Here is a 26,044-nt window from a genome sequence, read left to right as displayed (position 1 = left end):
AACACAGAGTACCTTAGGAAGAAGGTACATACACATCTTTACATTAGCAATTGATGGAGATAGGAACTTAATATAAAATATATACAAAATATCTTGTATACAAAAAATCTAAGCAAACACGCAGAAAAGCTAGAACGTTGAATTGGCTCGAGAACACGTCCACATATCCTCACAATTCGCTCCATCGCAACAAAGGTATAAAAATAGGATGAATCACTCACTTTCTAGCTTGGTGAAGGAGCACGGTCCTGAATCTAAAAGGGCAAGTTGAAAATGCTTGAGAGCTCCTTCAAAATCATTTTGGACTTTTAGCATCAAACCCAACCGCAGATGTACTTCATTAGCACGGCTGAAACTTGAGTCGATGTAGAGTACTTGCTGGAAGGACTTGATGGCCCTGAAAGAAAATGAAAAAAAAACATTTTAAAAACGACGAACATAGTTATTTATCTGTACCGAATGTACAGACAGATAATCAACATTTTCGATTGAGTTGACCAAGTCTGCAAAATTAATTTAATCAACAAGGCACAATGAATGCGGCTCAAATGATAGCTATTTTTCCTACTACCGAAAACCAACAGCTGATCAAATCAATGGAAGGTTAGTGAACTCGTGCGCCACTTGTCAGACGCGTCTCAGGCTGCCAGACGTAAGGGTAGGCGGCAAGCTCAAAACGCTAACCCTCATACAAACAAAATCAAATAGAACCACAACATCGGGAAAAAGTGATCATAACAGGTAAATAACTATAATAAATAGTAATTTTCCAATTTTGATTCATCTGACTTATATTTAAATTCCAATAATGTGAAGGTTGAAAATGAATTTAGGATCCCTAGGCATCAGCTAAGAATTTAGGTTTAAACACAGATAATTTTATTAGCAGATAATGAACTGTCTTTACAATTGCACATCGAAGAGGATATGTACATGTTCTTTTCTTGAAATTCCTACCACAAACAAGATTTAGCATATATAGTTCTCAACTATAAATACACAAGTAAAGGATAAAATGAATGTTAAATCGATTTTCAGCCTAAAAATTAAAAAAAATAAATCAGCAACCATACAAAGGTGTACGAGAGCATATAAAAATTACATTAGACCATATAACGTGCAAAACAAATTGACTTTAGTGGTTCATAAAATTGATAGAAAATTTCGCATAAATTTCGCATCATAAATTTAGACATTGATTTTACTGCAAAAAAAATCTAAAACAAGCAAATGGAAGAATAATAAAATTGATTAAACTCTACGTTCAAAAATATGTAGAAGTACCGAAGTAGCTAAAAGCCGTGTTCCTAAGTAACGGAAAGATGGGACGAAACCAACACAAGGAAGTGTTGTCGGCAATTAGAGGCGACGAACTGTGGAATGTCACTGACAGCTGCCAAAACTTAAACGGACTTAACTGGCACATTCACAGAATGCCCTAATAAACCTTGCAGAGAAATATACAATGTAGAAGCCGTTTCTCATAAAACGAAAATTTGAAGGTGCATTGATTACAGGTAATTAAATATAGCAAAGAAAACCAATATTGATCGCCGAAGTAGTGACCAACTTTAAATCTAGGAGGCAATCGAGATGAGAAGATCAGCACGTTCTCAGGCAGTAACTGAGAAAGCTATAAAAAGCTCGGCATCAATCGATTGATATTGATTTCTTGGCGAGTTTATTCTAAGCGCTTCGTCTAACGAGAACCAGTGTACAAATTAAGTATTGATCGAACTTACAATCCAGCGAACAGAGGCAACAGAAAATTTGACCTTCCAGGCCCAGTGAAATTTATTTTTAAATGTTTCTCATTGATTGCGGTTTATTTTGAGCCGTGCTAGCACAGCCAATGCGAAACATGGGAATCAATCGGAGCATACACATAATAAATACCGGTAATTCAAAAATCGTAACCCTAGGCTCATTAAATACCTACGAAAAGAGGAGTTTGAAATGAAACGATGAATCTAAATTAACAATTCACCGTAAACATAGATGTATATGAGCACCCAAGGCGGTCCTGATAGCATTCGAGACGCGGCGGACTAAAACGCTATGGTAGGAGTCAGCGACCTTACCTCCACCTCGAGGGGAAGGAGGAGGAGGGGTTGGGAGTTCTCAACAATGCAGCCGCGGCAAACGCCGCAGGTATGATGCATGTACTACCTCCCAACCCTAATTCCTTCGATGCAGTCCATTAGATAAAAAAACGATGCAAGCGTCATTTTCCTATCAGTTTATCACCTTCGTGACATAGTAACTACAAAATCGTAACCCGAACCAATAGAAAATTATAATAACAAAAACGGATTACAAAAAATCCTACTCCTACGCAAGAAGGGAAGAAGGGAAGTGGCTTAGACTCACTACTTGTTAGACTCACTACATACAAAGACATCAATTTAATGTGAGTAAAATGAGAGTAAGAATAAAATCTGAGACTTAAAAGGCATGAGATAACCCAACCAAATGTGATAAAAAACTAATTTCTTCATCCTCGCAGAAAAGGATTGATAAGAAGTAAATGAATGTTATGAGTATAGCAGATTTGCTAATTATTCATAAGCTCCATCATCAACAGGACAACCAAAATAGTCCCTTTAAAAATCTTAAAAGCCATAAGTCCGTAGTTACAAGGGCAACAAGGCTAATGTAATTCTTAATCAACTGCAACATCAACAAGTAACATATTTAAATTCTGATCATGTAAATACTAGAATTATAATATTAATATTAAAGTTTTATTAACATTAATGAAAGCATAAATGCATGGTATTGTGCATCGGGTCACCAAGAAGGGAGGAGCGATGAATAATACAGGCAATATTCTGATATGTTATCATGTCGAGATAACCTGAAACTCACTTTTGAATGCGTACATGCAAACCTGGATGAAAACACAAAATACCTCGCCAGAATGAGATACAAGTACTAGTAGTAGTAGAATGGTTTGTCAGCGCTTCAGCTATCACGCTATTTCGCACCGGAGGTCAAAAAGTAACATCGCCAGCAAGGCGGAAGGTCTTAATTATTCAGGATTTCAAATTAATCATCACCCACAAGAGGCGGAAAGCCTCAGTTGTCCAGCCGCTGAAGCTGGCTCGAAAGAAGCAGCGTTAGCATCTCAAAGAGACGAAGTAACAAGGAGGGACAGGTGAAAAGCAACAGAAACTAAGACACTCGAACAAGAGGTCGCTCACACGGGACGTCGGCCGCCCGCACGAGAGACAGAGAAGGGAAATGTAAGGAATCCTACCTACATAATAACATAACCCCACAACTGAGACCCGCAGTCAGACACCGCGAGCTCAGCGGTGGGGCGTTCAGGAACAATCCACATAGGAGCGCGAAATCCCATAGGACTTCTGACGGGCACAGACACGCGTCAAAAGTCCCCCCTGAGGGGGCAAGAATGAGATACAAAAGAGATGAAAATTTCAGCAGTGTGTACATATTGGTGTATATTCCTCTAATATGCAATGCCCTGCTCCAGAAAAAATAATCAACTACAACAAATCAGAGAAGTTTCCTTATAGCCTATTTACACGGCGAGCATAACATATTAAGCGTTCTAATACCTGACGAACTTAAGAAACAACATAAAAAAATACACCTATTCCTGAAGTTGCAGGTCGATGAACCAAGTACACTCGAGGTGCATCAGCTGAGCGAGAAGAAGCACCGCTTATAGTTCAGCAGCTCGCCGCCGTGATGACGGTCTCAGCCACGCTGCCGACACCACGCACAGCCGCAGCTGCCGCAGCTTCTCTTGCCTACGTGACCATCGCTCCGCCAGTACTGGGCGGCTCCGCCCCGCCCGCCCCTCTCTGCATCCTCTTCTTACGCAGTACCGCGCGCAACGCTTCCTCTTTAACCGTTTGTTCTTCCTCCCTGATTTTTCCTTGCTCTTCGATACGCGTATTTTCTCTCCCTACTTGTTATTTTCCTTTATTTTCATTAGGGAAACACGAGCGCGCCATCATGCCTACTTTCGCGCCACACTTATATACCCCTGCTGTTTTCTACCATTCTCTTCAACGAACCCAAATGAGCATGACCCCTCTTAAACGAACAAGAATATTTGTTGATTGATTATTAAATTGAAGAAATTTGAACATTCTGGCCTTTCAATTTACTAAAAGAAAACATTCGGAGACTAAGGCTGCAGCAAGAAATGTGATGGTTATAAAAAAAATAGTGGATTATTTTTGCGTGGTCTTTCTATTTTTGGAGAGTACCGAAAGCAGAAAGCTAAGTTGTTTAAAAGAAGCTACTGAATATATTACGTACCTTATAGATAAGTTACAAATCTACTCAACTACCGGTATCTAGATTCTCGTTCATCGTTTGACCTCACATTGATCTTTCGAGTTCTGAGCATCATGGAATAAATTCTAAACCAGAAGAGCAATCATTCAACGTTTCTACAAGAGCCACAAGTAAAGACCATCATGTGCTTTTCGAATGCATTCGATTATCCGCAAGTGAATGATTGCAGAATAACGAGTAACTAAAAGGTATATTCGAGGCTGCAGCTAAGCAGCCCAGATAGTCTGGCAGCCGCAGACCGCTCTTATCGATCATGAGTAGACGAAGTCTCACTCGTTCTCTAAAGAATAGGAACAAGCTAGCCAAGCACAAAGTTAAAACTAAAACTCAAAACCTCGCGGTATAAAGATTGGTCATCATAACAACATGCATTTCGCAAAAAAAAAACGAATGTAAGACTACATACCTCTAAATTGATATTGATTAAATACCATCTGAGCAAGCAGGTAAGAAAGCTTGTAAGTTATATAAATATTATTACAAATAGTGAAATATATTACTTTGCTCAGCTTGCAAATGCCATATAGAACATTTAAGATAAAATTAGATAATTGATTCCTTATATTCTTCATTTTCCGTGATAAACGGTTATCACTGTAGGTTTCATGACAACAATACTGTTGAATTAAGTACATGCCCAAATCGCAAATGCATTTTTCTGAGGCATTGTGCACGCACACATCTAACTTGGCAAAAGTACAAGCACACATCTAACTTAGCTTAGTGTAAGCACACATCTAACTTAGCTAACAGATGAATGAGATGATGTATTCAACAACCTCACCTTTATAGCTAGGCTAGCTGGAGCCTGGAGGGTGTCTTGACATGAGGTAGATCAGAAGATCAGACGCAGCTGAGATCAATCGAGTGAATTTAAACCACGTGTCGAAATAATTTTTAACACGAATTAGGTTCTTTCACTTCGCACCGTATGCAATCATGAGTGAAACATTGTTCATTGCAATAAATACAGCAGTTCGCGAACTTAACGTTTCATTGACAATACAATCAAACATTTAAAAATAAATCTATTTCTATACTAAATTATGACTGGGCTTCGGCAGTGATGAGTTATTAACGTAATTGTAGCAAGATAGCTAGGTGAACTTGAACACGATATTGGCAGTGACAGGTCACGATTTGTAGTCTACGATACGAGATTAGGCTAGTTGCTAATGTATCAATCGCACGACGTTTTACATAACTAGAGAAGTTATGTCAGGGAGGTAACGGAACATTCAGCCCGTACAATGAACTCGGTAGCACGTCGTACCTCACGGCTCACGCGAACGGTAGAGAGCGAAAGCACAGAGCACGACGAACATCCGTCGACAGTCACAGCAAGGAAACTTTCGCGCCTACCAAACATCCAACCAATTTTAACAAGAGTTGACAGCACAGCAGATCTAACTAATCCATCCAAACAAAACAAACCTGGTTTCAGTGTCTAATTCTGTGATCACAAAATGTTCCGTTTCACGGCAGAGAATCCTTCATTCGGCCTAACCTGCTTGTTCATCTGCGTTACTTACTGGCGTCGAACTTTCGTTTATTGCTTATGAAGACAGAGCAAGGTCAGCAATAAAAATTTATGACGTTTATATAGCAGAAACTTCATTAACTTGAGTGACTCTAATAAAAGAATAAATTTATAACGGAAACTAGCACCCCCACCATGAACAATGGGCAGCACCACCTCACACCGGAAAATCTGGCAACCAACTGACGCTCTGGCAACTATGAACGATCAGCCAGCATAGCACCGAGAGCGGAAGATATGTTCAACTCACTCTCTTTTTTCCTAATACATCAAAACACTCAATTAAAACAAGCTATAGTACCTGTAAACATCTATTATGCTTTTTGATGTTGAATTTTTATCAGCATGAAGCTATTATTTCTGTATGCAAAAATTACATAGAACTAAAATATTGGTAGAATTATTGGATATACCGGGCAATACCCAAGTTGTCGTACAAATTTTGGACTTTTAAACCATTATACATAATGAGTGAGTAATTATTCAGCACGAATGTTGCCAGACCCGGCAATGTCGTGTTTATCAACAACAGTTGTGGACTGTCAGACATGACAGAAATTTAGTTATTAATAAAATAGCAATTAAATTGCGTTTCTGAGAAAACTTATGATCTTGCTCGGAATCACACAGAATCAGACGGCGCACACTAAGTGTTGGCATATATATTTTCAATCTCATTACCACAAAAGAGCAATAATTTTACGGCTCCGTTTACTGCCGTTACTCTCAAAAACGTCTTTAAAAAAATCATAAACGTATAACAATTCAATATACATAACAAAAGTGTCACGATCACTCTCCTTTCAAAAAGTATTGCAATTATTCTTCAACATAATTGTTTCATCATTTTCTCTCACGTACGTTCAACTAGCTAGTATTTAAACTAATTCCATTCAAGACATGTGTGATAACATATATAAAAACTGGCTACATCAGTTATAACTTTTATGAGAATCACACAAGCTACTTATAAAAGACTGAGTAATCAAATATCAGTATTGTTTGAAAACAGTTTGAAAAATTAGGTTAAAGTAATATAAAGGTTTATTCTTAGGGGGCGTGCAACAGTAGGCAGTGACCATACCTCGAGAGCAGCAAGCGTCTTCAGTAACCACACATTCCAGGGAACAATGATCCCTGACGCAAAAACTTGGATGCGTTCACTGTGCCTTCTGTTCAGCGCATCGCCATTAAGTGCGATATTTTCTAAGCAATTTTCGCTCGATAGTTTTCTTAAGCTCTATGAATAATATTCATATACTTGTATTTTGAAGCTTCTCAACTACCTATCTTTTAAAGTAGACTAACACAATGACTGTTACAACACTTTAGCAGTATTTTCAGCAATAAAACTAGATAAAATAGTAACATTCTCAAATAAATGAGCTAAAATTAACTGGTTCTCCATGTTATTTGAACTGACAGTAGAAGTCCTGCCTCGACGACAGCCATCGCCGCTGCCTACATGAAACAAACTAGTCGCGTTTGGAGGCAGTCCCTAGCAGGAGAAGATGGTCACCGGAACCACAGCTGGCAACCGGCTGCCCGCTTTGAAAGGTCTATTGCTAGTTGCTACGATGAAATTATGCTCTTGACAAACCAGCGGGGCAGATTGATACGTTGGAATACGTTGTCGACATTCGCCATAACAATGCAAACGTACGAAACCAATTAAAAAAAACAATGATACATACAATAATTCATGCCTCAACAACAAATTTGAAAGTGCACGTCATAAAGTAAAGAAATGCACAGACCTGTGATCTTACTATAGAGTTACTCGTGGAAGACTATCGCAGAGAGATCCGGTCGGATTTCCATTCCAGTAGCCTCCTGTATCCTGGTGTGGGAGTAATCTTAGCAAGCACGCAATGGAGAGGACCTAAATAGCGTGTCTGTTGCTCGGATGAAGGTAATACTAAGAATGCCTTGGAAATCCAGAAGAGAATTAGTTGGTTTGGTTCCCCACCCCTGAGGTGAGGGGACATGCAGGTCGGGTGTCGGAAGCACTGGAATGCGCGTCATTTCCGTAGCAGCGGATCGGTGCGGTGACCTCGAGAGCAATGCAGCTCAGCACCGGACCAGCTCTAGCCATCACACGCGAGGCACCGAAGCTGTCTTATAACTCGCCAAGTAATACAAGCGGACAAGAGAAATTTTATACGTCAATTGAAGTGCAGTTGTGCTACTCAATGAATATGAAATCATTAACACACCAGGTAGAAAATGAAAAGGAGGACGTGTTTAATTAGGAAACCACCGGAATGTGAGTCAGATTAAATGAGGATGCAGTCTGTTTCCGACTGAGTATCGGTGACTAACGACATCCGCCAACGTTGTTACAATTCAGCGAGAATTATCACAATAAAAATAATGCTGTTGCAACATCTACTGTACCTGGGCGATGCACGTGAAAAATTTTTTGATTTCGCAAGTGAAATAAGAAAGTTAAGATGTTACTCAGCTGAGAAATCAATTAATCATGCAAGCGTCAAGAAATGCATGTCGCCAGTCAGTCTACGCTAAAAATGTTGATCCAAGATGTCATCTTAATCATTTTAAATCAGTATTCAAATTTAATACCTGCAAATAAATGATTTAAGAAATTTTCCATAATCGATATTAGAAATTTTTTTCATGAGTCGATTGTACGGGCTTTCAGAGAATGAAGTGTGCGCTTTGTGTTCACGAGAAATTTTAATTTATAGAAATTAGAGGAGGTTCAAGAGGTTCGGAAAGAAGAACCTTTTCAAGACCGCTCAAATTTACGAGGGTTATTACAACTTATATCTTCAATTAAAAAAATGAAAAACCTGTTTTCTTATTTGCCCTCGCTAATGCACTGTTTCAGGTATTTATATTTTCCTCAATTATTGCAGTGCGAAAGAAAGACAACGATACGTGTACACAGGATTGTAAAAATTAATAGTAGTATGTGAGGTTAAGCGCAATAGTTAGCAAGGTTAAGCACGCCAGTCTCACACTGTTACATAAGCAACCAGTACAAAGATCCAAAAGTTGATCCGAGAAAAAAAAGAGGGCATAGTAATTCAAAAACATAGCAGAGGCGATGACAGGAGATATGACAGCCCTGGAGTTTCCGGTCCCACGCACGACTTGCGTACCCAAGCGAAGGGGCTGTAACAACGGAGGAGAACGCAGCAGGAAAGAAGGTGAAAGCAGACATTCGAGGAAAGGTTGTGCAACTCTACACGAACTCGACGGAGACTACGGCATTTAAAAGTGGTTAGTGGAATAGAAGCTCTGGTGATCGTAAAACTGCTAAAATTTACAATGATTATTGGCAAAATGTTTTGAAAAAAGTTTCTAAACTTGATTCATCTTCTACGCGATTCATTTCATGGATGGTAATGGCTGACAATCTGTGAATAAATTAGTGTAATTAAGACAGAGTAACTTTCACAATTAGAGTTTTCACTACTATATTCAGAAAAAGAAGCGCGATGACATTTCTCCCATTCATAAAGATCAAAATAGAATAATGGAGCAAGAGGTTCATGACGTCACGACCGACAAAGTAGGCCACTCAGGAGGGAGAAACGTCACAATATTGCCACGCATCCGCACAATACAAGCAATTCTCCCAGCATCGACTCTCTGTACAGGGAAACGTCAATATTTGCATCCTGACGTAAACTCAGCAGCAAATAGAAATACAGAGCAGTAAAATGCGATACGAGCTAAAACACAAAAGATTGTGCAATACTGCCACAAATACTCGCCTGTAGTATCTAAGACGTTTTATCAGTACTGTCACGATAACGAGAAGACTGGTGACATATATACTAGGAATATGCAGTGCACAACATTGAACAAACAGGAACAAAGAGCATGTCTTGCCAGATAGAGTGTGTCGTGCGTACGTGAGAAGGAGAGAGAGCGGACGAGGTCACAGGTTATTCGGTACGTCGTCGGTGGAAGTTGAGCGCAACAGTGAAAGAGAGCGACAGAGAGCAGACGGCTGAGAGAGCTGATGTACTTCTCGCTCGCTTCTACAAAACGACGGCATACACCGGACAGACGAATAAGGCAGAAAAATATTATATGACAAATCTGGACCAAAACATTTGAACGAGCGCATTTGGGCATACGTGCTCCAGTAGATATAGCACGGCGATTTTATACTTTCTTGACAACAATGAAATCAGAGAAGATTGCGAACACTAAACTAGAAAGTAAGCAACACAAACATTGCAATCAAATTAAAGCAACATTTTAAATAATAACTAACTCTAAAACCACACGCAATCGTACTTTTCCTATAAATCATTACAATCACACACAAATAGCATAACTATATATATTTGCTAAATAAGGACAAAATATCAACTGATTTCGCTTTATTCCAAATTTGAAAAAAATATTTTTTCTGAGATCTAATACTAGAAATAACTAAGGGTCAACCGAAAGTCTAATAAGTCAGTTTTTATTACTTATGTGCAAGAGGAGAAACCCCAAATTTAACCACAACGACTTCCGGCGAGCGAGAGATTTGTGCGAAGCCACATATGGGATGACGCATGGGGGGAAGGGGCTACGGGGGAGGGGGGAAGAAGCGTTCCGGTAGGGGTATCCTTCAGGAGCTTCTCAACGCTATCCGGTGGCTTCGATGGACTTACAATCTGCTGCTATACGCCGCTGACGCATGCTTAATGTGAGGCAAGCGTCAAACATTGACGTGCTATTGTTATTTATGACTTTACTTTACGATGGTGTTGCAGAAAAAAATGTTTCCTTCGTACACAGAAGGAATCGTACAGGATAATTCCTTCTGGATCAGCTGTAGAACGCATTTAACTTTGGTTTCCTTTTTAAAGTCACACCGGCAGAAGAAATGTTGCGACGCAAAAACGTATTACTTCAAATTCTGGAGGTTTTCGTTTAAAATATGTGCACCAACCGAACCAGTGAGGGTGTTTAATTTTAACATTTTCAGCGAGCGAAATCACACTTCACGGACTAAAATTTATGCTATATGTTTTGCGTAATTGAAATAAGCATGTAAAAATACCATTTCATTCATTTGTCCTATGACTTTTGACAACGAAGTCGGGGTTGGCAAATGCAAGCATCTTCTCATCATTGAAGGCATTCACTGAACTATTGCTGTACCCGCAACCGTCAAAGAAATATCTCGTGAACCGGTAGTGGGCGAGCTGGGCAGTCTCGTCGAAGGGTGACGGGTTGTTGATGACGAATACTCCGCGCTTTATTCAAGGATTTATTTTTTTAAGTGATTTCTAAACTAAGATTTTAATTTAAAGCTGCCAACACATCAAAAAAAATCCCAGTGAAGCTGTAGGCCTCGCGATAAGTCTTATGTAACATCCATCCAACTGGCAAATCTGTTGGTTAAATTGAGTGAAAGAAACCTTGGACATATATAAATTCAAGAACTCATTTCATTCGTACAAATATAACAATTATACTCAAAAACAATTTGGTGGCTACCATTTACAATTGCAAAATTTTCAATGCGACATAATTCTAGATTTACAATACTAAGTTGTATAAATACAACGCTGGAAGATTTACAAATAAGCGTCGGAGTAAATTGCACGGTATGACCAACCGAAAATCGGAGAGATGAAAACCGCAAAATAGCTCAAATTTGCCCGCTTATTGTATAATCTTATGATGAACGATCAGTCCCAAATCAAATAATAGGCCTAAAACTCTCGACGACTGACCACGCATGAGAATGCTAATAAAAACAAAATAAAGGACCTCCCGTGTATTTGCTAACAGAGTTACCATAGGAATCTCCAGTATAAAAGTACAGAACAAGATCTGTAATAGCATATCCAAACACTTTTCTGTAGTAATCAAAGGATTGCTCCTGAGTGCAAGCAGTTGGGGAACGGTAGATCGTGAAGCATGAGCGAGAAACGAAATCATATGCTAAAATAAATAGGAAGACGAACACGACATACCTAACAATGGAAATAATAAGGGTGAAAATCAATCATTTCTTATTACAAGTTGATGAAACAGTAAAACTACTAACAAAAATAAGAGAATACTTCCGGAAATTAGACTGCAGTTGATGAGCAAGCATCAGTTTGTCCAATTGGTGAGAGTTAACCAGTCAGTAAATTTAGCGCATGATTGAACACAGAATTTTAAGCTCTCAGAGCCAAAATTGATCTATTTTTAAAACGGGAGACCGAGGGGTGAAATAATAACTTTTAAACTTTAACACACTTCAGAAAAAATATCTCAGCCTGAATGAAATAAGGGACCTTCCCTGATTGAAATGCCAAAGTGAGAGAATGAACTATATCTTTCTGCTGAGGCCTCAAAGCACCGACAGGGAAGTTAGGCTCTGACAGGTATGAAGACAACCATCTTAGTTAAGCGTTTACTGGACGACCAGCGAAAGCTTGGACAGGGAAGCCCCTGGGCTGAGGGAGGCAACGACACACCAGATGCCCGGCGCACTTCAGCAACATCAACAACAACGCCGCCGCCAGCAACAACAACGACGACAATAAAAAAATCTGGTACAAATAACAACCAGCAACAGAGGCATAATTTGTGTCCTAAGCACAAGAGCAGCAGCTCAAACTTGGGCCCGGGCAGCGGCGTCTGCTGCTCAATCCTCGGCTATGGGCGCCTCGGGCTTGCGGCCTGACACTTTGCCTTCTATTCCTATGTGGGTCAATTTTTGTCTTCTCTTCATTTATTCAGTAATTACCGATCGCATTGTCATTAAACCATAAAAATGTACATGAATGATCATATATACTACTGTTTTTGTAGTTGTTGCATATAATAAAATACTGAAGATAGTCTGAATAACACGAGGTATAGGTATATGGTTGAAGTGAAATACTGTCGGAGCAGAAATATAAGCATTACATGCAGCTGAATATTAACAGGAATGATGGGAAGAGAAAGAAGACAAAGAGAACACGGGAAACTGCAGCTGCGGCAGGTGCAGTCGTGTAGCGCGTCGGTTGCAGCACTGCAGCTGTCAGTTTGGTCCCCATGCTAGCAATGATACTGCAAACGGTCTCAACTTTATTAATACTATCATATTAACATTTTATTGGTATGTGATTTCTTATCATTGTAAATCAATCATTGACTAGCTGATTTACACACTGATGTATTAAAAAATATATATTCGAAATGACTACTGCATGCATAACACTGTGCATAAAACCTGGACCACGGTTAAAACAATTATTCTTAGGATAGTTGATGCTCAAAACAAAATTATACCGTGCGCAAGACGTAAAAATTGTGAATGAGTAAATCTAAAAATCTGAACAAAGTACATAGACTGAACCAATACCCGAAAATCTATAAATACAAAGTTTGTTCATTGTACAGCAATGATCAGGGGTTGGCAATGCAGTCAATATTGACCAATGTAGTCGAGAACCGAACTGAAGGGATCGATACGTAAATGGGGATTGAAGAATCATATTTGGTTCATCTAATACCAATTCATATAAATTTTTCAACGAAAGGTACTTGTCAGAATTCGGAACAGTGGAAATTCTATGTAGGTAATCTTCTATCGTCCATTTTTTACGGTAATCAATGACGACTGACTTGTTATTAGTAATCTTCGAATATTGTGTGAGGTACATCACGAGATTCGTTGGGTTTTTAATGAATCTTTTCATTTCTATCAATCAAATGTATTAATAATAGTTTAATTGTTTCTCCTATTTATATGTATGAGCATGTAGGAGGTCAATGGTAAACACAAATATCCTATGATCGATGGGTAAAAAAATTTGCTGACCCCTGGTCTACGTCACATTTTTCAAGAAACAACGAATCTGATGCCCTAGGAAAGATATCGAAATTGTTGGAGATGAATGAAAACTAGAAGAAAAAAGTTCTGTTTTACAGCTGAAGTACACCAGAATACAACTAATTTAACACTAAGGCGCGAAGTTCAGATAAAATTTGTATTTATAAATCATACAGAAAGAGTTTATGTAATAATTCGAAGTGTTATCCACAGACATAATCAAATTCACTCAACGATATTGCAATACTTGGATACGAGTTCAGAAATATTGGTCCAACTATAACTGAGCAATGATCAATTTGAACAATAATAATACTATTAGTTCTCAAAATATGTCATTGAATATTTTTTGACGGAACCAGAAGCAAAGATTTTCAACATTGAAATCTTTTTAAAAGATTCAACAGGCCGCTCAACCTAAGTGAACTACAGTGTTAAACAATGGAGCAACAGTGTCGAAAGGTACAAGCCTAAAAAGGTCTTCTCAGCGCTGTTACGCCTACACCAAGGTCACGCCGACGTAGACATTCCAACAGGCATTCGTTGGTAAACATGAAGAATTTCGTCCACACTTGAGAACATGAAAAGATTTGGGCAGAAGGGTACTAAATGATTAGTTTACTCAGGAGTAATCTAACTTAACGATGATTAGTAATTTTATTGGCCATGCTCATCGTATGGTAATATACGATTAGACAGAGATGGGCGAGGTGAGAAAATATTAGGAAGCGTTGTGGTTGTCAGCTGTGAGCCGGCGATTTTCAGCAGTACAGGGGCGGAGTTGAAACTTTGCCAGACGTACGAACTCTGCTGTGAAGGTCAACGACTCAAAGGTGAGCAAGCAGCACGGGAATTTCGACGAACTAAAGTACTAAACGATCAAGCAGCCTGAATCAAACGATTGACGCGCGCTTCAATAGATCTAAATCAGGCCTTCAATATTTTTATCATAACCACCCAGAAAACAGAAATAGGATCAGTTCTAACTGGTTCGTTCGCATGTGGTTGTTTTTGAGCGATTTTGTTGGATTCGGTGGTGTACAATGATTTCAAATACTGATTTGATCTTCTTATTAAAAATATGCGCCTTTCATCAATCAAGCTTTCTATCAATCACCACCAAGTCTCGCTTCAAGCGTCAAACGAGTTCCTACACGGTCATTCACGTGAAGTCAATCACTTGACTCAAGCTTTTGATCAAGCCGCTCGATCGTTCAGGAGCTCGCCCAAAAACGTCCAAAGCTGTTGTGTCAGTACCAGGGAAAAGTCTTAAGAAACATCAGCTTTATTTCACTACCAGCTTATGACGGGTAATAATATTAATATTATTAATATCTGAAAACTCAGCTCCGCTCGAACGAACAACGGGACAACACTCACAACTAAATCAGTAGAACCTACCAAAATCTGTATAACCTAACTTTAAAAAGCACAGAGCGCTTGGGCAAACAATTCAATTTTTCAGCCAAATTGAGAGACAATGAATTGAACGCCTACAATAAACTAAAGATAACCATAACTGAAGGTCAGTCAAGAGATTTAAATTGTTGACCACATAAGTAAATTTTTCTATAGAAATTCGTGTTAGAGAGAAAACGATATGAGTGACTCAGATAAATTAATCGAATTGATCATTATTCATTCAGATTTGATAATGGCGCTCAGTTTTTAATCCTCCTATACCCAAACTGGGGTAAAAATATAACTCAGTACCCACAGCAGTGAGTGACAGAGAGCGCATTTTCTCGTCGACGAAAACTTGAGGTCACGGACGGACGGACGGACGGACAGACAGACAGACAGACAGACGGATATGGCGAGCACAATAGTGCATTTCTTCCATAAATGAGAAAATGCGCTAAAGATGACCCCAAGATATATAATTGCAATAATTTTTTTAAATATTGGTGAAAGTCATGCAAGGTTATCATTACTTTCCCGAAATTATGTGTAGAACACTGACCAAAATTATTAATATGAAACCTCTTCTATTTTCCTACTTATGGCATTGTTCAGTGTTTGGGGACAAATATTCTGGCAATTCATCGTTTCCAATTAATTAAAAAAAAATAAGATTTACCGTATTGCTGTCCATTCGGCCAGAGGTGAAAATACACCAAATATAGTAGCTAAATAGTACTAAATGCATATTATAATAAAAAAAATTGTTCATGACGTTCAATATACAATGCAAATATGTCAAGGTCATGAACATTGAACTCTAATGTGCAATTATTTGCATGCATTGTTACTTTTTCATTATAGTTAGATTTTTCGTTTAAAATGTAAAATTTTATACATTGAAATTTTAGATAAATTTCAATATTTGTATAGTACAGATATTAAATAAAAAATCCCGCTTCCCGCAATAAAAAAGTGAAAATTAGGACAATGCAGCATATTATTTCAGTTTGACTTGCAATTAGAAAAGTTTTCTTTGCGTTAAATTCCACACACAACAAAGAATGATAAATCGCGGAGAGACTGCTTTAAATCAAGACCATCTCGCAACGATGCAACGCAACACACACTGAAGATAGTAATGGAATTATACGATTAACAGGATTATTAACACTAATTGTAGATTGATCGAATGTAAAATAAGGAACTATTGATATTAATTATTGGAAAAAAAACTAGGAACTTTAGTAAATATAAATTGATGCACATAGAAAACTAGCGCAGAGATGGATGGGATGATTGAGTCAAATATTAAAATTTAAATGACGAGATAATTTAAATGACGAGTAATGGAATTATAAGATTAACAGGATTATTAACACTAATTGAAGATTGATTGAATATAAAATGAGGCAGAGATAAAGTGTGATTATTGGTAAAAAAAGTGCGTTGTTCAGAATTTTCCGTATAGTAAACATTACAGCTTTTACGATGAAATACTTCGAGAATCAATAATAACGATTACAAGCTTAGTGATATCTGGTAACTAAATACTGTTCGAAAACACTTCGCTTCAACATGATTCATTATTTTTGTAACTAAAGGCAACGGCCTGTTCCACATGTCAGTCCATTCATGCAGATCGAGAAAGCTTGAATAAGCGCAAAAGTTAGAGGGACACGAAGGTAAATCATAATAGGTATGATGAAATGCAAACCAACGAGGAGTCATGCACAGAAACCTTAAAAAGAAAACTTGAGACCATGGACTGCAATCGACGACTGGCTTATGGTCAAAATACTAAATTCAATCGTAAAGCAGAAACGCACGTGCGATTTTGTAACCGAATCTCCTTCCGCAAGTACGAATTTGAACGTGGATGATATTTTTAAAATAGTGACTCAAAAGGTGGCTAAAGACTTGGAACAGAATACATAAGAGTTCTATGGGCTTTAAAGTTTAAACAAAAGGGAATTACAACTGACGTGGGGGGAAATCAAACACTTTGTATGCTGAGTCGAAACAAATTCAGCGATTGACAAGGGTAACTCGACTAGAACATTTGGCAGAAATGCGTTACAACGGTGAGACAAACTAGCAGGAGCCATCAAAAAGTGGCTACTTGGCCAAATAAAACCTGTAAGGTAAAATATAGAAAAATAATATTCTAATAATCGGGCACCAAACGTTTTACGAATGCATAAAATTTGCTCGGCGAATGATGAATTCAAGAAACACATGCACTGGAGGTTTTGACTGCCCTCCCGTGGCTTGAAGGGCCGTGTCGGATATGCAAAAATTTTTGCTTGTATGCTCCACGCGTGGCATCAAACGAAGAAAAGGATTTGAATCAGAAATAGCTTCAATATGAAAATGTTCAACTGGGTATTCTAGCGATCGACTACAAATTCTTCGTTGCCGAGAAAAATAAAACATTACACAAGTATTTTTATCGATTGCATAAGTTATTTCAGAGAACTTGACTTTTGAAAATTTATTATAGTACTATGAGAGTTCAGTTGGAAAAAAAGCAAGCACGACATCAGCAGTTGCACACGCAATGGACGCAAAATTAAACTGCGTACTACTTAAAGTGGCGCGAAGTATTTAGAAGTACACAGGCAGCACAGATAAATAGTTAGTAATGAAGCAGTTATTGAGAAATAAGCCACCTGGAATGCATGTAGTAATGCCGACTATATATAAAGAGCAAACATGCTTGTGGCAGCGGGAGGTTAACGATCGCAACAGTATGATACGAGCTCAACATGTGGGCACGTAGACGGCCATACAGGCGAGGTCTCCCAGCCTCCAGGGTCTGGGAGAACCGGAGGATTCTTACAAATATCAACTTGCGTATAGACAACAATTACTGGGCGAGTGTTTATTAATGTTAACAGCGATCTTCATTGAACTGCAGCAAATCTAAGAGCAAAAATATAGCGCCACCAATGATAACCTATTTAACTTCATGTGTACACCTTAATATTATGCAATTTTACATCTCAATAAATCTTATATAATTTGGAAAATTTTATGTTTGATACTTTAGAACAAAATTCGAACTCGTACTCAGACGTGAAGATCACAGCTAAACGAAGATAATCAGCTAACAAACATGAGGGTGAGACTTTGGGGCGTAGAACTGGTGGAAGCGTTGATGTCACAATTGAGATGACGACACGTTGGAGGTATGCAAGTCGTCTCAGTTAATCTTACACGTTCTTGGACAAGAAGATATGACCGTCATACATTGTGGAACAGAACATACATTTGTGAAGCCCTCAACTATACTTGCAATACGGGAACAAAAGCGCGATGCGCATATAGAAAACCTCTCTTTTCCTGAGAGAAAACACTTTTAGATATCACAGAACGGTCATAACTTTTGAAAAAAATTGTCTCCCTCTCAAAAATGCACCAGCAGAAGACCCGGAGATGTGTTCACTTACGAGTGCCGGTGCAAGTCAACCTCGAGTTTTGAGCGTCTTAGAAAAACAGTTCCCGAATCCACAGGGATATACATTCTATTCTTCACAAACGAATGATCATGACTTTACAGCTGCTGCTCAACATTCTAGGTGCGACGCCATATGCTGGCGGAGCAGCTACAACATGGAGCGTTTCCTCTTCACAGCGCTCATGCCGCATCAAGACCGTGATTAAAACGTAATGCTGGAAGTTGTTTCGAATAATTAATTAACGTTGAATAATATACAATGCTTTATTACCGTACGGTGTAGTGCTACATTCACGCTGCGCACGGTGTAGTTATTTATTATATAAATCCAGACTACTATTCCATTTATTATATAAATTCAGAATACGATTATAATCAAAATAGATTGCAAATTAATTTCACTTAGACCAGTAGTTCCTAAATTGAGGAACTACTGGAACTACGCATACCACTATATAGTGGTATACGCGAGGGCCAAGCAGATGGCATCCGAACACTTACGGTCCCATGAACGATTTTTGGTTCGTTTTTCTTCACTCAAAAAAGTATGGGTGCCTGAAACATGATAAACTGGTAACGATTCGTAACTATTATCACACGCCATCCACCTTAGTCTCATTGGACCAGCGATAAATTTTGAATGTTAACTTACATAATACGTTTTTATAAGCACATCGAGTTAAATTAAATTCAAGTGTTTTAACTACACATTGGCGGCAAAAGCTTGGGAACAAAAAGCTTGGGAACAAAAAGCTTGGGAACAACTGGTTTAGACAAATTAAGAAATATCAGTAACAGCCGATTAGATATTATTTTGAGAAATAGCTAGAGGTTGCCTTTTACTAGTGGCGGACAACACGCGGCTTGCTAAATTAACAATTACCATAAGAAAAAATTGAAATATTACAAAGCTCTGCACATCTCCCTTTATAATCGACATTGAGAAAAATGAATGATGAATCTTACTTCTACGGGGTACACCGGAGCAAAAAATCACAGGGGAGAGCAACGACCTCAGAGAGCCAAGGTAGGTCACACACACACACGCACATCGAGGCCCTCCATCCGCAGTCGTTCCTTACACGGACCAGCCCTGCCCAGCCTGGGGCCCCCATAACGCGCAGCCAACTACACACCTACATCAACAACCACGACATCATTGCGCTGTGGAAAGACAAAAATGTGAATAGTCATGTTCCAATATATCATTTCCAGAAGAGATCTGGCGCTGCGATGCAGTAGGTTATAAAGCCTCCAGCAGAGTTTTGCTCCGCCACCACCGCCGCCGACGCGGTTCAACAGCCTCTCTTGGCCCGATAGCACCGGCAGCCGCAGCCCCCGCCGCAGTAGTCGCAACAAAAACTAGAAGATGCACCAAGAACATCACAACCTTTATTCTTTTTGTCATAATCTTTTAAATAATTAGACTATAAGGTATACCTTCTTTTGGCAATGTGGATGAACTCCGAATACTTTCGAGACCAAAGTCTGGGTTATTTGAGCACTTGCGGCGGACGTATATTAATTGCCAAAGCCGGCTTGCGTAAGGCGGATTCTCTATTGAACAGTGCGCATCGCAAGAAATTTTAACGTTTTAACTTACACCAACATAAAGTTTGTGACATTCAACAATTGGCTTTTCTTTGAGAGCGAACATAACTCGAAATGACTGAACAGATAAACCGAGAAATGTAAGTTAAAGACAGATTAATAATTTGAATAACCGCTTAAATGACATATCAAGCGTTTTTAGTGCACACATATACGGTGCAGCGTCTACACGGTGCATATTGGTGGTGCAATTATGCCGCACTACGGCGGAAGCAGCAAACCCGAAACAAGATAACACATAAAAATTCTAAAGTTGTATATGAGCGGGCGCATGTGGCATACCAAGTAAATGATTGCGGCAAGTAATAAGCTAAGTAATAAACTCGTTCTCACGTCGCTGCAGAACAAACCAAAACGGCAAACAGGGTTGTCGCACCAGCGAGCACTGAACCTCGCGACCTGCACGTCTTGGCACTTCCCTACTGCGAACTATAGGAGGATGGAGGTTTCCTCCCAATGAAATGATGGTGCAAATCAAGCTTTAGTTATTAAGCAAATCATATATTCTACCATTCAATTTCAGATAATGAAGTCAACTGAAGATAAAAAAAAGATTAAAAAAACGCTACTCAGTCAAAAAAATTGAAATATATCTGAGCAGCACGGTGCAAATAATTGTAATAGTATAAATTAAACAAGGAAACCATGACGCGAGAAGTAGTCAGCCACTAGAAATATACCAAATACAGGCCCGAGGTTATGAAATTGCCCGCAAGATGACTGAAGGCTATCTAGACGGTCTTGAGTTGGCGACTAAAGGAGACTTACTAAGCATCAAACAGTCCCACTACGGTTATTGACCTTTTAACACGTGTTTCTTGTATAATCTGAATGCGGATCACATCATTGCATAATTAAAATGAACAATACTGAGAGCATCATGATGTATTCAACAAAGAAAAAGTAGTACGCTAAACATGCATGCTTTAATTCAAATTGAATACGAGATTTTAAATAGAGAATAATTATTATTTGTAACTCAAAATGGAAGCTCAGCAGGTAGGAGGACTCGGAAGGCTGCGCATGAGCGCAACTGCAAAGGCTGTTAGGAGCGCAGTAATGTATTGTCATGATTACAGTGGTAACAACGATGTTCAGGTACTAATGTGGGAAAACTTGTAATTAAAGCGACAGTCACTGTATAACAAACACCAGTACGTTTAATTGAATAGATGGAGTTACATGTTCTTTATAATTTGTGATGAAAATTAGGATCATTACGATATATTAATAAATTTTATATTTAGGAAACTAAACTTTGGCTGAGCCAGTAACGCATTTACTATAAAAAAGGTCCAGAAAACTGAGCGAATCTCCCTTAAATTTAGCAACGACAGATTATCTGCCAAAAAGTATATTCGCACAAAAACAATTTAATGGCTGTCTCATCTTGATCTCATTTTACGCGCGACGCCAGAAAGCAAAGGCTGGTGAAGCAAAGGCTGTGCAGAAATTCATTCCAATGTGACACTAATAAGTCAGGAACTAGCCGAAAAAGTGTGAAGAATGCGACCTGAGGAAGGAAGGAGCACCGGGAGAAGCGGTGTGGTGCAGGACGCCACCTGGTGAGGGCGATGGCCTCGGCAGGTCCTCATTATCCCGCGATGCTCGCTGCTGCTATTACCGCTCGCCGCCCCCACCGCGCTGCCGCTATGTCCACCGTCATTGTAGTATCATACATCATAATAATAAATACATCACCACTCATTTCTTCATAACCTGATATTGATGTCGGTAGCTGAATGTTTAGACTATACACTATTTTGAGCAGGTGCATTGGACGGAGCCCCTAAATTTAATTCAAGACATGGTGCACTTCTCAGGTTTCGATGCACATCATTTCCATTGAAATTCGCGTTAGATGCCAGATTAAGGTTCCAGAAAAATTCTAGTACAAATCCTATTTAAGTAAAGTAAACAATGATTTGATTTTACATGGTTTATGCATTTCAGGTACAAAGACTCTTTTTCGGTTTGAATGAAAATGGTAGCGGCACCCAGATGAGAAGAGCCAGCCTTGGACTCGTCTTAGTAAGCTAAGTTTTATCATTTCTCGAAGTCGCTAGTGAACGGCTCTCGGTCGACGTCAAAAGGTGGTGCTTGCAGCACGGCCTAAGGTAGGTTTCCCAGAACTAACTCCGGGTACTGGTTACCTGGGGACATTTTAACGTCTTATGGATTCGATTTTTGCGTTCGGTTCTTGAACGTAAAACGCAAGTGCACGGTTCATTGGTATATTGAATTTTTTTCCTACACCGCTGCTTCTGCTGGCTTTCATTGATACCTTAAACCTTAAGTCAAGAAACCCCAAATTAACCACTAAATTATAAATATTTTAATGATATTTCAAATTTTCAACGGATCAGGCGTTTTTTTCCTTGGCGAAAACCGGTATCAATAGAAATTGCTCTGGAAAAAACTTAGGTAAGCTATGATAAACGATAACCTTGAATATCTTCACTTTAATTAAAAGGCTTCACGCGTTTCACGAACAAATTTCCACGTTCGACAACAACAGCCAACAAAACTGAGATATTTCCCAATATATCAAGTAAAATGAACAACCAAAACTAAATCTGTAAATACGTCCCGCTCACCATAATCGTGAGACAGATCACTCCAGAGTTACCGAGATACTGTGGCATAGCTTCTCTGGCTGATACATCTGCGCCTTGTTCAGTGATAAGAGCTGCGTTTACTGCTCAGGCTGAGCTTCATTCAAATACAGAAAAAAATCGCAGGAGATTCATTCGACCATTTCAATTCAAACCAGCATATAACTGAAGCTACATATCAGTCACGTATCTCGAAGATATATACAGCGAGTGTGGACTTTTTTGAGTATTTCGGACAACAACCTTCAAACTAAAATCAAATTTTAATGCACATCATTAAAGGCTAACAACAACAAAAAAACCTTGCACGTATAACATCAATACCTTAATGTTGTTTTTAATAATAATTTTAGTTTTAAATACGAGTAAAACATCGCGTACAGATCGGGTTTGGGCTTTCTAAAAAAATATCTGATATACAAAACAATTTTCTTACTATATATTTAAATGAAGTTTAGACATTAGAAATGGAAGCGAGACGCAGTGCAGCAGCGAGAGGCAGGCTGAGACGCACAAAAGAGCACACGCACCGACGTAACGGAACATCAAATTAGCAAGACTCATTGAAAGGTTGAAATAAAAGAGCTGCATCCAGGGCTGTCCTGCAGCGTCATCTTCGCTCACTGGGATCCGAGACCCAGCTAGATTTATAAAGTACAACGCAACATCTCACAGCGGCGCCCCTCCTTCCCGAAAGAATTGATACCAAAGAATGCTTGCAGGAGATGAGAGTTCGTAGGGAACGAAGAGTTAATCGAAAGCTACAAGGGCTTAAAACCACCTTCCTCACCGAAAAAAAAACAGTAAAAAACACATATTTTAGGGAACAGACATTAAAAATACTGAGCTTCGCTTTTCTGAACAAATTTCTCATGAGGCTTTACTTTCAGCATCACACATTTTAAACAATCAAAGAGAGAGATAACGTAGAAGTCAAAATTCATCACACACAATATTCAATAATTATACCAATACACTTAGCTAAAGTATTGTGGAGAGTAAATAAAACACTGCCTGTGAATACAACACAATCAAAATAAGAATGACCATTCCAGGGGCACACGGACATTGACTGAAATATCCCGTCTTTAACGTCATTAAAGCAAGAAAATAATGAGGATGGCGATAATTCAGCAGCCAATCACAAAGAAATGTTAAAATTGTATCCATCACTCGCATATGCGCAACGTAGATTGACGACCGTTTAATATTGCTCACAACAGACCTCATCTTAGAGCGTGGGGTGGGTGATGGTTTCTACAGCGGTACAGAGTGCTACAATGACGACAGTGTGAGGTGTTGTGCTACACTGACGATATGACCTTATGATGAGTTTAGGATTTATCAGTCCATGGTCAAGCTGATGCTCCGCTTTCGTCGTCCTCCATTTCCAAGTCGTCGGTAGACAGGTCACCGCGCCCTCGGGTACCGGATGTACCGTTGGACGTGTTCCGTCTATTGGCCCTCCTTTGGGCCAGCTGATGCAAGATGCTGTTGCTTATCACTTGCTGAGGGTAGTTTTCTATAACTGGACAATCCGGGATCTTCTTCAGAAACTAATCCAGTTGTATCTTGAAAGTCGCAAGGGTAAACTCGTCTCCTCTCAGCATCTTTGGTAAGGCGTTAAACAGCCTTGGTTCTACCACGGACAGTGAAACCTCACGAACAGTCTGCATGGCCGCAGCACGGTTATTGAATGGGGAAAATCATGCACAGTCTCCTCCTCCTTTGGTTGTAATACGTCCCAATTTTGGAGGTCTAAAATCCAAAGTTGGGAGCCAGTCCGGTTCGGTTATCATCTTCCAAGTGTACAGTTTGATATACCTCTTCCTTATCCTCTCCAGTGAGTAAGGTCCCAGGTGTTTCAGCCTTTCCCAGTAGTTCAGGTCCAGCTCCCTCATGCCGCTGATCCTATACGTGAACATCCTCTGCACTGCCTCCAGTTTCCGCACCGCACCCGTCTTGAGCGGCGCTCAAAGCTGACAGCAGTACCTATTCAAGATTGGGGAGCACTAGGGGTCTGAAGATTGTAATCATTGGCCCTGCTTCTCTTGTTCGAAATGTCCGCCAGATCCACCCCATACTTCGTCTCCCACGCCGCACGCGCCACTATTTCCTCGATTTCCATCGAACGTGGCTTCTGTACACATCAACACTCCAAGATCTCGAACAAATTGCTGCTCTTCAATTTCTGTGCCATCCGATGCCAAGTAGCGNTCCTCCTTTATGGGTTGGCGTTATCAGTCCCACTTTTAGGCCCCTCCATCATCGAGGCTTTCCATCCAGAGCATTGTGTGAGAAGCCTTCAGATTCAACACACCTCTTCACTTCAACACCTCACAAAGCGTATGGTTTTTGGTACTAAATTCACACTGAGTACGCTGTACTTCTACATTCACATTGCGTACGATATAGTGCTGCATTCACTCTGCGTATGGTATAGTGCTACTATTCATGCTGCGTATGGAGTGGTTCTATTTTCAACAAGTGTACGGTTTTGTAGGGTCACATTGACGGCTGCATATGGTGGAGGTAGCGCTTCATTTCTGTAGGGCATGCGGCGGTTGTGCGGCACTTTTGGCTGTTCATAGCGATGTCAGCGCTACATTTTCAGCTCGATTGAAGGCAAAGAAATCTAGTAAGGAACTTGTATCACGTAAGAACTTGCTTTTTAAATACTAATGCCGACAGCTACACTCGTAGCATGACAAAGCAAGCCTCACTATTTCAACTAGCGAACCATAATTTGCATTTTCAGTTGTTACGCTCCCAGTGCTATGTGTGTAGAACGATACATGTGTTCATTTAATTATAATGCCATTTTCACAAGCACGGTAAGTTACAGTGCCGGAAATGGCTATACGACCACCCAGTTTTCTCCAAATATTTTTTCTTGCACAAAAAATTATGGGATTCTAATTATACGAGGTTAAACTACGTTTAAAAACGGTTACAACGCTATGCGGAAAAAATAATTTTCTCAAAATATATGAGAAGAAATTATGAAAATTAGAAAAACCTAGGTGGAAATGGTTATAAGACCAAGATATGTTTTTCCGTTTGTGGATCACATACACTCATTTTAATAGGCAATCTCACCTCCTTTCGCCATAATTACCTCAATGCATTTTCTCCCCACGCTATTTACCATATAATCCAGTGTCTCTTGAGAAATTTTATCCCAAGAACGAAGGATAGCCGTGCTCAGGTCACTCACAGATTGAAACTGGCGCTCATTTCGGTAAACATCCCTCGCCATGATGCCCCCATAAGTTTTCAATGGGGTTTAGGTC

The 26,044-nt window shown here is 39.4% G+C and overlaps 1 protein-coding gene across 1 annotated transcript in view; it reads right to left on the bottom strand.

Annotated features, from left to right (window-relative positions):
* LOC108677517 (histone demethylase UTY) overlaps positions 1-26,044 on the bottom strand; it is a 60,556-nt gene that overhangs the window by 5,690 nt on the left and 28,822 nt on the right. The window contains exon 4 of the mRNA XM_018165741.2: positions 222-397. Coding sequence (XP_018021230.1) covers positions 222-397 — 176 coding nt within the window. The remainder of the gene's footprint in view (positions 1-221; positions 398-26,044) is intronic.

The sequence above is a fragment of the Hyalella azteca genome, unplaced genomic scaffold, assembly GCF_000764305.2.
Source record: "Hyalella azteca isolate HAZT.00-mixed unplaced genomic scaffold, Hazt_2.0.2 contig3704, whole genome shotgun sequence".
NCBI classification, from domain to species: Eukaryota; Metazoa; Arthropoda; class Malacostraca; order Amphipoda; family Hyalellidae; genus Hyalella; species Hyalella azteca.
Note: the sequence above shows the minus strand (reverse complement) of the source record. Positions and strands in the feature narration are given on the sequence as shown.